The 12,993-nt window shown below is 32.8% G+C and overlaps 1 protein-coding gene across 1 annotated transcript in view; it reads right to left on the reverse strand.

Annotated features, from left to right (window-relative positions):
* The window catches only part of PTPRQ (protein tyrosine phosphatase receptor type Q), a 237,961-nt gene that overhangs the window by 120,314 nt on the left and 104,654 nt on the right, over positions 1-12,993 (reverse strand). Inside the window, exons 36-41 of the mRNA XM_087814520.1 lie at positions 9,117-9,277; positions 8,322-8,467; positions 4,185-4,353; positions 2,674-2,964; positions 2,133-2,408; positions 1,611-1,762 (exon numbers count right to left, since the gene is read on the reverse strand). Of these exons, the coding sequence (XP_087670646.1) occupies positions 1,611-1,762; positions 2,133-2,408; positions 2,674-2,964; positions 4,185-4,353; positions 8,322-8,467; positions 9,117-9,277 (1,195 nt within the window). The remainder of the gene's footprint in view (positions 1-1,610; positions 1,763-2,132; positions 2,409-2,673; positions 2,965-4,184; positions 4,354-8,321; positions 8,468-9,116; positions 9,278-12,993) is intronic.

Genomic DNA, 12,993 nt, shown 5'->3' on the forward strand with positions numbered 1-12,993 from the left:
AGGTTATATTTTTGCTACTAGTGGAATATTAATGGAAGTATTTCTATTGAGAAAAACAGAATGTCTAAAAATCTTAAAATATAACTTATTTTCATAGGTAATGACATAATGTCACTTTATGCTCAGTGCTATTACATTGCTAGATGGATTTGTTGTTGTTCTTTTTATAACTACATATAACAACAAGAGCTAACACATTCATCACATGCCAGGGGTTGTCCTAAGTGCTAGATTTTCCCTTCTAACCCTCACTTTTTAAGGTATGCATCTTCATAACTCCCGATTTGCACTTAAAGAAATTGAGTCATAAGAGGTTAAGCAACTTGTCTAATGCAGCTCAGGAAGTCTAAATGGCAGGGCTGAACCAGGCGCCGGGATGCCAAAGCCCTAGGCTGGCCACATGCCAGGGGTGTTGATGCTGGGGGTCGCCGTTCCGAGGGGAAAAGGCCACACACAGACACCCACGCTCCGACGCGCGTCCACAACTGTCCTACGGACGTGGTAACACTAAGAAAATGATTCCCTTTTCCCTTTTGATACATATTTCCCAGCCAAAGCAAATAAAAAAGTGGGAAAATGTTAAGATTAAACCCGAGATAGATATTAGAGGGCTAGGAACTTAGTGTCATTAATATAACTCCACACTTTTGGGAAAGAGATTCCACATTTATGGAATAGTAAGTATAACTCAAATTCGACTCAGCCTTTCAGATTTTGAAGTAATATGCTGATCTCCAGAAAGAAAATTGTTTCCTATGATATAATCTTAATCACAGCTTTTGCTTTTACTATTCACTTTGTAAGCTGCATGTGCTATAAAAGTGATTCACCATCAGTAATAAATTAAAATGCATATAGCAACATTGGCAACAAGGTTTTGCACACCTTTCACACTCTTCTTGCTATAACTAAATAAGAGCATCCCAGTGCTTCAATTTGCCTTTTGGAAAAAAATAACACGTTTTAAAATAAAGATCCCATATTATAACATATTTTGGCAATCAAATGCTAGAAATCATAAAGGTATATTTGAGGCCCTCTGTTACATCAGTTCTTTGGGTATTTTTCATTGATTCTGAAACCTAAAAACTGAGGAGGAAAAGGGTGTTTAGTGTTGCAAACTAATTAGTGTTGAAAGTAAAAGATAATGATATATCTGAAAAGACCAATTAGTGTGGGATTATATGCTATTAGGGAAGACTACCAGAAGTCCAATAAAAACACTTTTTTGAAAAAGTTAAAACCATTAACTTGGTACTTCTTTTAACAAATAGAAACATATTACATTTAAGATAATAACAGATTTTAGTCTGAAAAAAATTTACTATATACTTTCCAGCATTCCCAAAATGGTGCAATTATTTCTTTAAATGTAGACATTTGGAAGTTAGAAATTCTAAGTAAATTGTTCTATGAACTCTTCGGCTTCCATATCTGGCAAATGTTTTCTGTGTTTTCCACAAGCATCCTTCAATTGTAGGAAACAAAAGAAGTTTCTTAAAAGATAGCCCTTGTTTAATTTAAAACAGTGCACTTTCCCCCAGCATGTCAGAAGTTTTAATCAATTTCTGAATTTTTTAAATAAAAATATACTGTCATAATCAACCTACCTTATAAAATACAGTATCAGTTTCATGTTCATGAATTTTAAAACTATATACTTTAACAATACCGCCTGGAACAGGACTCGGGCTCCATTTCAGCCATACAGAGTCTGAGGTGTAGTTGATTAAAGTCAAATTTTGAGGAGGTGCTAAAGGCACTGTAGGAAAACATATTATAAAACTTATATTCATAATTTTTTAACATAAAAATATCATTGTGACTGCAGCTTCCTGAAGACACTAGTTAAAAGATTTATAAAGTAATCATATTTTAATTTCAGAAATAAATAGCATAAGTAATTATGTTTTTGTACTGGAACTCAGTAGTTCCCAAGTAGCTTTAAACAGAACACTTCATTCTGAAGCTCTAATTAAAAAAAAAAAAAAAGAAGCAAAGTAGATGAATAGCTGTAAACCTGTTATAAATAGACAATCAAATATCCTCTCATTTTCCATGCGGTTCCTTTCGAAAGAGAGAGCAAGTGCTGCAACAGTGAGGCATTGGAAAGAATATGAATTCCGGCTTACCTGACTCGTCTGTGTAAAAGAAAAGAATACTGGAAGGACCAAGTCCTTTTATAGTTCTTGCAGCAGCAAAAAAACTATATAGTGTAAATGGTGAAAGCTCTTCCAATATTATATAGTTATCAGAAGTAATGAAAGAATAATTTTCATTTGGTCCTTGTAAAGTTAAATCATAACTTATTATTGCACCATTTGGTTTTACTGGGGGATCCCATGATAAGAGAACTGAGGTAGAGGAAAGGTTTTTAAAAGTGTTGATTATTGGTGAAGATTCTGGGACTATAAAAGAAAAAAAGAATATTAAATGAAACAAAAGTGAATTAGCATTAAAAAAGGCTTTAATAATAATGGGACTTCATTTTATTAGCATATAATTATTTTAATTTTAAGAAACTTAGAGCTTATTGTGTTTATTGAAAGACTAGTTACTTGAGAACACATCATTTATATAATTATAAGAATAGTGTTTTCTGTCAGAAAAAAATATAAATAAATAAAAAATACCAACAATCTGCTTAATAGGCAATAAAAGGATGCAGCCTACCATCTTCTTCAGTTTTGATGTGTAGCTGGGCAGTATAGATATCAGAGAATCCCTTTTCTGTTGATGGAGTGATTTTTAATATATAATCAGTGTATTTTTCCAGATTATCAAAATACATGCTTGTCTCATACGTGACTAGATGTGGTCTTACGTGGCGAGGAGTCTGCTGTGAGCTCAGAGAAACATAGTAGAAGACTAGACCGTTGGGTTGAGATGGTGGGCCCCAGCTTACATTTATTGCAGTTGACGAAATGGACTCGTAAGTCAGGTTTCCAACAGGCCCTTCAGGCACTATGACAGGTAATGCGCAAAATATAAAAAGTATCAGTCACCCTAAATAAATTTAAGTAAATTCACAAACTGAGGATAACTGTTGAAATGGCATCTATTACATCATCAGTTCTGAAATTGTTTAAATGGCAGCTATCGTAAACATCGCCTATTATAAAATAGCTTCTAACAAATATTAAAAACTTGTGAACTATTTAAAAGATTGTTCCAACAACAAGGAAAGTATTTACTCCTCATAAATAGTATCTGTCAATTTATATCGTCAGATATTAAACATGGAATTTCACTCAGCAGAAGTGTAGGTCAATACCATTTCTCAATAAGAGACTAGTCTTTAAAAAAATAGACAGACAAAGTGGATTCAGTGACTGGGTGACAAAGGCGAAAGGATTAGGAAGTTCAAATTGGTAGTTACAAAATAGTCACAAGGATGTAAAGGACAGCATAGGGAATACAGTCAATAATATTGTAACAACTATGTATAGTGCCAGGTGGGCACTGGAAATATCAGGGGAATACTCTGTAAAGTAGATGATTGTCTAGCAAGTATGTTGTACACCTGAAACTAATACAAAATAATATTAAAATGACTAAAAGTAACCATAAGAAGAAATAGGCAATGATCCACCTGTCACTGTATTCTCAAAGCTGAAACCTAAAAAACATCAAGAGTTTCAGTCATTATAGTTTTCTGAAAACTCAGCACAAACAAGATTCTGCAGAAGCCGCATACAAGAAACTTCTGGGGTTAAAAAAAAGATATTCTAGGTATATTAGTCACGAACACAGTAAGAACAAAGATGCTGCATAGAGTCCTATGTGGATTCAAAGACTGAAACAAAATAAGTTGCTAGAGGGGGAAAAATGTAGTTCCTAAAGCAAATGGATAAACATATTAGCTATTAGAAAATCTGCCCATGTGTACCACAGCGTTTTTCATGCCCGTAACCGGATGGCCGTGACATCTTTTGAAGCAATAACAGCAACACAATTTTCATGAATAGATGGTGTAGCAGTTTTTATGAAACCAGAGGCTGTGATTATTGTAATAGTTTTATAGCTATGTTAAATGCATTTTCAAACTTTTATGGTGACTAGTTCAATGTGCCTAAACAAAATGTAGATTTTACTACACATACAAATAGAAAAAGGTTGTGAAATAACTATAAAGTTTTAAATTAATCCTATTAAATATGAATAAATACTTTTCATTTACATACTGTCTTGATCTGTGTGTACTTGAACTATGTCACTGCTTTTATTCCCATTTCCAACTGAAGTGCTTGCTGTTACCCAAAATGTATAGTAGCTGAATATTGCCAGTTTATCTATTATTGCAGATACGGTCATATTGTCAAAGTCATTGGTTACTTCATGGAGTGTAAAATTCTGAAAAATAAACATATTGTTTTAATTGTTCAGAATATAGTTTTATTATACACGAACACTTCAAAATAATTATTCATGAATTGATTGCCTCATTATTTTAATATGTTAATCTTTGAGGAAAATCAACATAGAACATTTTATTGCAATAATTAAACTGGAAATATGTTTGTACTAAAAGAGGACTACATGGTAGCAGTTTTTATTACAAAATCGATAATATAGAGTAGCAAAGAAAAAAGACTCCTAGCAATGGAGAAGGTCCAATGGCCAACTGAAAATGCTGCTACTGTGCTGACAGTGTGAGTTTTCTTATGAAACATTCTAGTAATTTTCAAAACGTTAACTATGTATTTTAAAATTTGAGAGTATCATGAAATTTTAATTTTTCCTTCCTATTAAAGAGGAAGGAATTACGAAAGTGTTCACCTCTTTCTATGAACCTAACTGGTATAATTATTCATCTTTAATGAGCCCTCTGTTCTTTACAATCTTGGGGAGAACAGGAAGGCAGTTAGATGCACTCTCTTATATGCAGAATAAGAGACATTTTATAATTTTCTGGCCTGATGCTTAGTTATATTTGTCCCAAGGCATTGTTTGAATTATTAGGAAATTTATGCAATCATTTTCTCTCTGAGCAAATATTAAACACAAAACACGTAGTCAAACAAAATAAATTTTAAAATAAAGGAAAACAGACCTTTAAAAAACATTTGGCAATTAGCATGAATAATTTTGTAATAATGTCCATCTACACTGAAAAATCTAAATCATTCCAATCCACACAGACCTCACTTAGAGTTCTATAAACCTGCATTCAATTCTGGCAGCGTAGCTCTGGGAAAATTATCTAATCTCACAGCTTCTCCTTCCTCTACTATAAAATGGGAGAAGTCATTTATACTTCACAGAGAGTTTTTGGGATTAGATGATATGAAGCATATAAAGCAATTAAAACCATTTCTGGCACATAATAAACACCAACAAATGGTAATTAGTTAATTTACATTAATAACACTGAATAATCAATTTGACTAAAATTTAGAATTAGGATGGTTCTACAATGTATCAACAAATTAAATTCAGCAAGTTTTTCAGGGTTTTTTTTTGCCAATATTTGGTGGGGGGAGAATGAATCTAATAAAAGATCTATTTCAATTTTGTGGTGATTTATTTAGGAGCAAACAAGTTAAAATAATATAACAACAGCACACAAAATATGATCTGTGAACTTTAATATCTTCCAACACATCTACTTTATACATGGAATAACAGGTTTGTATCAAGTATCATGTAAAGTATTAATGTAGCTTTCTAGTGTAACTTTTAATTTTTCTTTGTTACAGAATTTATTCTAATTACCTATGACCTTGATGACAATTAAGTAACAAATTATGTTGAATCAGCCAGAAGTCATTCATGCCGAGTGTGTGTAGACATGCACAGACATAACAAATTTAGAATTAGATCAATTATCTAGATTATTTCATTCACCTATTTATTTTTGGAAAAAACATCTTGTAGTTCAAATCTATCTAATGAAGGTTTACTCTTCCATGTATATAAATGCAGTCAGAGAGTAGTTAGTAAGAACTTTTCAAATTTGATTAATCAACCAGTATTTTTTTTGTACTTTATAATGTAATAAGACTACGTCAGGCACACTGAAGAGACATGACATGAGTGGGTAAAAATTAAAATGTTGAAGCTTTCGTACACTATACAAAACACTGTGCAACAATTGAGAGAGGAACGGAATGGTTCACCAGGGAGAAACAGAGAGATTAAATTCCCCAGAATAAGAAGGAAAGATCGCTGCCAACTCAGGTGCTCCGGAGTCGTCACTAAGTACTGAAAATAATCTACGTCTATTCTAATAATTTATGTCCTTTCCACTAAAATATTTATTGATCATCAAACCTATATAGACTGCAGTACCGGGGGACTTCGGGACATGGAAAGATAACTGTCATGTGACCTTTTCTTCAGGTTGCTTGTGATGGCATAAGGGAGCCTATGACAAGTGTGAGATACCAGGACTGGGACGCAGGCTGTGCTGTGCCGTGAGAGAGATTCTACAAATTTCAGTGGGAAGGAGAAGGAAAAGAATAGGAAAGAAAAATATATATACATTTATTTTGTTATATAATTTTGATTTTGAGGATTTCTTCTATTCTACCAATCCAAAATAGAAAAATTAGGTAGTAAAGATTTCGACGCTATATTTAACATTAACTTTAGGAATAAATTACAGCACAGATGAACTTCAAGCAACAGGAGAAATCTTTTAAATCGTTAGCTTATGTCCTCTTGCAGCTGTCACACTTAAAAGCATGCTTAAGATTATTTAATAAAAGATTACATTTTCTAAGATAGATAAATTGCAAATGATATCACATTATATACCCAGGTTTGAATAAGTAGGTCCATAAGATCATGTTGAAACCAAAGTTAGATGTTTACACCTGATTATTTAGACATGGACAAAGAGAACCCAAATAGAATCATGTATAAGCCATCAAGCAAACTGTACAGAAGCAAAAGCTTTGCTAAGATTCAGAACCACTGACACCACTTTGCAAAATTTTTGTTAAATGTGTGAAAGAAGCAATTCCAATAACCTATATGATATAATGACACTGTTAAATGTATAAACAACATTGCAGTTAGAAAATAATAATAAATTGTATACTCATCCCCGTATCTCTTCCCCAAATAGAGCAGAACAAAAAGGTACAGTAAAAAATGCTTGATGTACAGAGTAGGGGAAAAATAAAAAAATAAAAATATCCTCCTTTCTTAGGGGGCCTCCATTCTTACAGGGCCTTGAACGGCATGTAAAAATCAAACCAACCTCTGGACTTCCTTTACTCACTCCTGGGCTAGTCCTGAGACAGCCTGCAAAGTGCTGCTCTGGTCCTGTTCACTAGCGCGAACTACGCTACAGATACACTGCGGCGAGTCTCACTGTAGGCCCAGAAGGCTGCTGCTCACTAGGACTCACTCTACTCACTAAACCTTGGTTGTCGGTCACAAATAGAACCAGGCAGCCTGGAACGACTAAGACTTATCTCTATTCTCCTGCTCAAAAAGATACAAAGAAATAAGAATGGCCAGAGTCACCATCAACATGCAGTCAATAGTTTCTATCAGTAAGGTAGGCAGCAGTAAACCGGGGGATTTTTTCTAAATTAGTGCTTTCCCTATTACAGTCCAACTTTCCTCATTCCTGATTCAGTCACAATAATTCCAATTATATTCTTTTAATATATATTGGTTCTGTGAGATATTTAGAGAAATAAAGAAATTCTGCTGAAGAGATAAAAATATTTCTCTAAATGAAATGCATTTTAGCTATTTTCATAACTACTATCATTCGTAATCTCAGAAAGTGTCCATCTGCAGGGTGTGACCCTAGTACCTTGCATACCTCATTAACTACAGTTCTAGTTTGTATTATATCTGATAATAATAATAGTAATAATAGTGATAGCTCCTCTTGCTAACAATTGAAAACATTCTTTTAAAAATGAAAAACACACAGCACATTCAAACATGAAAAGTATTTATATTGTATACAAACAAAATACATTTTTACTTAGTTGAGAAATAATTGGGGGCAAATGAAACCATCAACTCTTTAGGGAACACTTCTTGGAGGAGTGGAATTGAGGACCATATTTATGTACAGAATTTTAAATAGGTGGCAGCTTCATTGTTGATAACACCTTTGAAACTGATATAGAAATGTGTGTGCGCGCACACGCACATGCATTGAGAGATAGATAGACTAAAATGTATCTGACATTTCCCCATCACATTCTTCTACAGCAATGGGAGTTTTACAAAATGACTATACAAAATTATCAATGTAAGATAAATGATTTTTTCTACCATGCCCAGTCTATATAATTAGCAACAAAACTGAAGAATGTAAATAAAGAAGTAGGACAAAACTCAGGCCTTACCTGCACGAAAGTACCTGAAGTATTTCTGTAATAAACAGAATAATATTGTATAACCCCATTAGGTTTTGAAGGTGGCGTCCAAAAGAGAATTATTGATGAAGAACTGATATTGGCATAATGAACATCTTTGGGAGGATCACTTGGTGCTATAAAAAATAAAAAGCAGTTGAACCAAAAACTGAACTTGTGGCTCCCAATAATATCTGAAATGTTCTAAATTTTACCTGCCTTTTATAAGTAATGATAATTGTTTTACAAAAAAAACAACCACCTTAAATTGGAATAACATCTAATTACAAATTAGAAATGAAATCCACAAGGCTCAGTGGGCAATCCCTCTAACACTATAGCAATACCCAAGCAGAGGAAAGATGAATTTCTTACTTGTAAAACACTGTCCTAGCTCTAAAACATATCTATTGCCCTAGATTTGAACATTAAAATGAATTTCCAATATATAATATATAATATGAAACTCCAACTTAGAACTTTAAAATTGAATAATAGAAGACAAAGGCAGAGAGCTGACTTCATGCTGAGTGCATTTACAAATTTAAGTGCATTTAATCCTCATAGAACCTTGTGAAGGAGATACTATATTGTTTCCATAATACAGATAGGAAATTGAGGCACAGAGAGCTCAACTATGTGTACGATCATCACACAGCTAGAAAGCGACCAAAAAGCAATTTTGCATCCAACCAATGACAGATAAAAATAATATATTTTTATATTCAACATTTATTTTGTCTGGGTAAGATATTCTTTATGTGGCCTACACGGATAAGAACTCACCTCCCTCAGGTGTTCGAAAGTTAATGATATTGCTTCTTGTTTTCCCATCACCGAATCTGGTGCTAGCTGTTACATATGCACTATATTCAACATTATAGTCCAAGTCTGAAAACTCTAATGATATTTCAGTTACATTAATAGTTTTTAATGATGACTTATCCCTGAGAGAGAAAAAAAGAGATTATCTGTATAATTGACTTTTAAATTAAATGTTACATATACATTTTGAGCAGTACATTAAAAATAAACATGTATGCACAGAAATTTATTAATCCAGGCTAATAAGATAAAGATGCCACTTATCCTGAAATGCTAAAAGAGAATTTCAGAATAATTCAATAAATAGATTTCTTTTGTTTTCAAGTATATTCAGTAATTCAACCAAGTGTTAATAATACGTGTTTATATTAGAGTTTGCTTGGACTAATTTTAATGAATCTCTAAGAATACTATATATTCAAAGTAATCATAGCATTTCTTTCCATACCAATGTTTTAGTTGTTCAAATATTTATTCTTTTAAGTGTTGGCAAAATCTTATTTATACTATATATTTATAAACAAACTCGTTTTTCATATATTGTAAAAAAGTAACATCTATTTCAGACAAATCCAAATAAATAAATAGTAAATATCTGAACAACAGTATCTAAATAGCAAGCCTGTGGGTTATCATGTATTTACTTAATTAGAAACAAGACTGAAAATAATGTACACATAACATATAGGGAGAAAAATAGAGCTCATATCTCTCACTCAATTAAAATCTTAAAAGTATTTGAAATGTCAATCCAGAAAAGAAAATAAATACTCTTCAAGCAAGTAGCAAAACCTAGGAGGAGGGGAAAAAATGTCTAAAGAACAAAAGATTGCTAAGTAAAAGTGCACTACAATTATTTTATTTCAGTTATGTTAGTTCAGGCTCCATAGTTTTGAATTGGGTATAGGTTATAACCTTAATTAAAGAATGAATATGTATATAGAGTTGCTGAAAACTGCATTTTAAAAAGAAATTTAGATTTTAAGAATAGTAAAATTAATTATTAAATAACTTAGATAAGGAAATATCAATATCACAGATTATATAACATATATATCTTGTAATCTCAGTCTTTTCTTCTTTAGAAACACAAGGTATCCAAGACGTAAATGGATATTCCCTATGAAGATATAATGCCCTTTCTTTACCATTGAAATATGTGAATTCTTGAATAATCAAAAGGAATAATAGATTTTAGGTGAATTAAGGGTATCCACAGAGAGATTTCAGCCATGGTTTTACCATCATAAAAGCATCAATTCACCTCAAATATAAGTATGGTTATCTGAAAAACAGTTGAAAAGCTTACCATAGTGAGAAAAATATGGACTCAGAGTATGCTATTAGAGACAAGTAGGATAAGCTAGGCTACTCGGCAATTTGAAACAGTTTTATCAGACATCCTTTTCAGAAGCAGGAGGGAGAGCTTTCTTTTAGTTTATTGACCCTGCAGGAGAGGGGCCCTGCAAACCCAATGCTGTGTCTATTAGTCTCAGACAAAGAGGCCTTGGCAGAGAAAATTTACTCAAGTCCACACTCCTGTCATCAGAACACTACAATATAACTAATACAATTCAGATCTCTAAAGCTATGAAATTAAAGTAAACTAATTAATTGCGCTATATCTATTTTTAAAATTCCTTATCAAGCATATTTTTCAATGTTATCTGCTGTTTCGTGTCGCTTTCTTACCCTGATCTTCACAGCAAAACATTACAGATAAGTATCTACCTACAATAAGAAAATCCTGCTTGAGTTTCATGGATAGTGCAATTACCATGAAAATGCAGATCAAAAGTAAATTTCATCTCACATATCTGAATCTTTCAGTAAAAATAAAATAGTATTTATAAATTATCTAAATAACAAACTCATTAATTCACCCTGGACACCATATATATAGTTTCTACATCTGTCCTGATTTAGCTCCAGAGAAAAAAATAGTGTTAACAAAATTTTTCAGATACTAATATGTCTTATCTGTGTGGGGCTTATTTGTTTTTCTTTTGAAGTATAGGACTGTGACCAATATTTTAATGACTAAGGTGGAAAATTACCTGAGCATGAATGAACTCCAATTGAAATTTCAACTACTGATTTGAAAAGTGAGGACTGTATCTTTTATGTAAGAGCCAGCTTGCCATACAAATGAGAACAGAGAGAAATGGAAAAGAGATATGTGGTGCTGTCCCTGAAGATCTGACCTAGCCTCCTTGCTTTTATGCTGTTGCCAGATTGGAGGAAACACATTAACCTCTGGGCTGAGGCCTGAGCTCTTTGCTGCCTCAGTGAGCAATCCTGCAGTTCAGGGGGGTCCCTCCCTCCCCTGCAGAGAAATCCAGCTTCGACACTGCTACCATCAGTTGTCCATTTGGTCTTAGCTGCTTTCATTTAAAAATCTGTTTTGTTATTAGTTTAAAAATACTAATGGGATGATTATGTGTTTCATTATAAAAGTATATGTTCTATATCTTATTTTTCTCTTTTCATATGAATAATAATGATCTATACAATTACTTTTTGTAGTTGTCTAATTTGAATGTCTCATAGGTATTCAGCCATTCTTCTTTAAATTAATATTTAGGTTGTCTCACTTTTTTCCTTTAGTTATTACTAATAACGATGCAGTAATTATTCTTATACAAAAATCTTTTCATAATGGTAATTTTACTTCTGTAGGCTAAATTCCCAGTCGTGTGATAACTGAGTCAAATGGTTTGAATTTATTTTTATTTGAATGATCACTGTTCTAAAATAATTTCTATTCCAAATTATAATTTATTATAATTTAGAGTCACAACAATAATGTGTGAAAATACATATTTTGACAAACTCTCACTACTAGTCCGGGTACTAATCTTCTTAACTTCTGCAAGTTTAATTGACAACAACAAAACATATGTAATTTGCAGCACATCTCTGGCCATGAGTGAGATACGTCTTCTCATATGTTTATTGGTTATTAGCGTTCCATTTTTAAATAACTTGCCCACATATTTTCGTTTCTCTATTTTATTTGAGCTTTTTAAATGGAGAATAGTATATGTTGGAGTTAGAGAGACATGTTCTTTTACATAGTGCTCCAAACAAAAAGATAGATAGCTTCTCCATCACCTCTAAATTTAGAGATGACATGCATGCAATCAATATTCGGCAAAATGCAACAAAATTTATTGAGTATCCACTTTATGTCAGGATCTCTGTTAGACCTAAATATAAGCAAGATACAGAAAGACAAAGCAGTAAATAATTATAAAACAATTCATTAACAACCGTGACCTCCTTAAAGATGAGAACAATACGTTTTCCCCCCAGTGCCTAAAAGAAAAGAAAAAGAGAAAGGAATGAGCAAAAACATTAGTTGTAGCAATGAGTAGAAAAGGGAAATAAAGCAACAGGCCCCAAGGAGGCAGGAAGTTGTTTCCTAGAGAGCTGGCCTGTAAGATTGGGGAGCAGAATAGAGGCTGAGTGAGGAGGGAAGCGGAAGAGGGGAGGCCTACCTGACAAAGCAGGTCTAACTCTCACATGCCCAAAGTCACAAACTGTGTAGAAATAGAAGGAATAGAAATGTCACACAATACTTAATCGCTAAAACAGGTAACTTTCGACATCAGCCAAACCTCCTGATTCGTGCGAATTTTCAAACTGAGAAAAAACTCGAGGAAAGTCTTCAATGCAATCATTTTAATGATTTAGTTCTAGGAACTTATTACAACATTTTTAATGCTGTTTGAACTTTGAGAAATCAAAGCTATTCAAATGACTGAAAGTATTCGGAAAATGTTTAGGGCATAAGGGAAATTCTAAAGCATAAGAGCTGTTTTTTTGCTCTGCTTTA

This window comes from Miniopterus natalensis, chromosome 2 (genome assembly GCF_054644295.1).
Source record: "Miniopterus natalensis isolate mMinNat1 chromosome 2, mMinNat1.hap1, whole genome shotgun sequence".
Lineage (NCBI taxonomy): Eukaryota > Metazoa > Chordata > Mammalia > Chiroptera > Miniopteridae > Miniopterus > Miniopterus natalensis.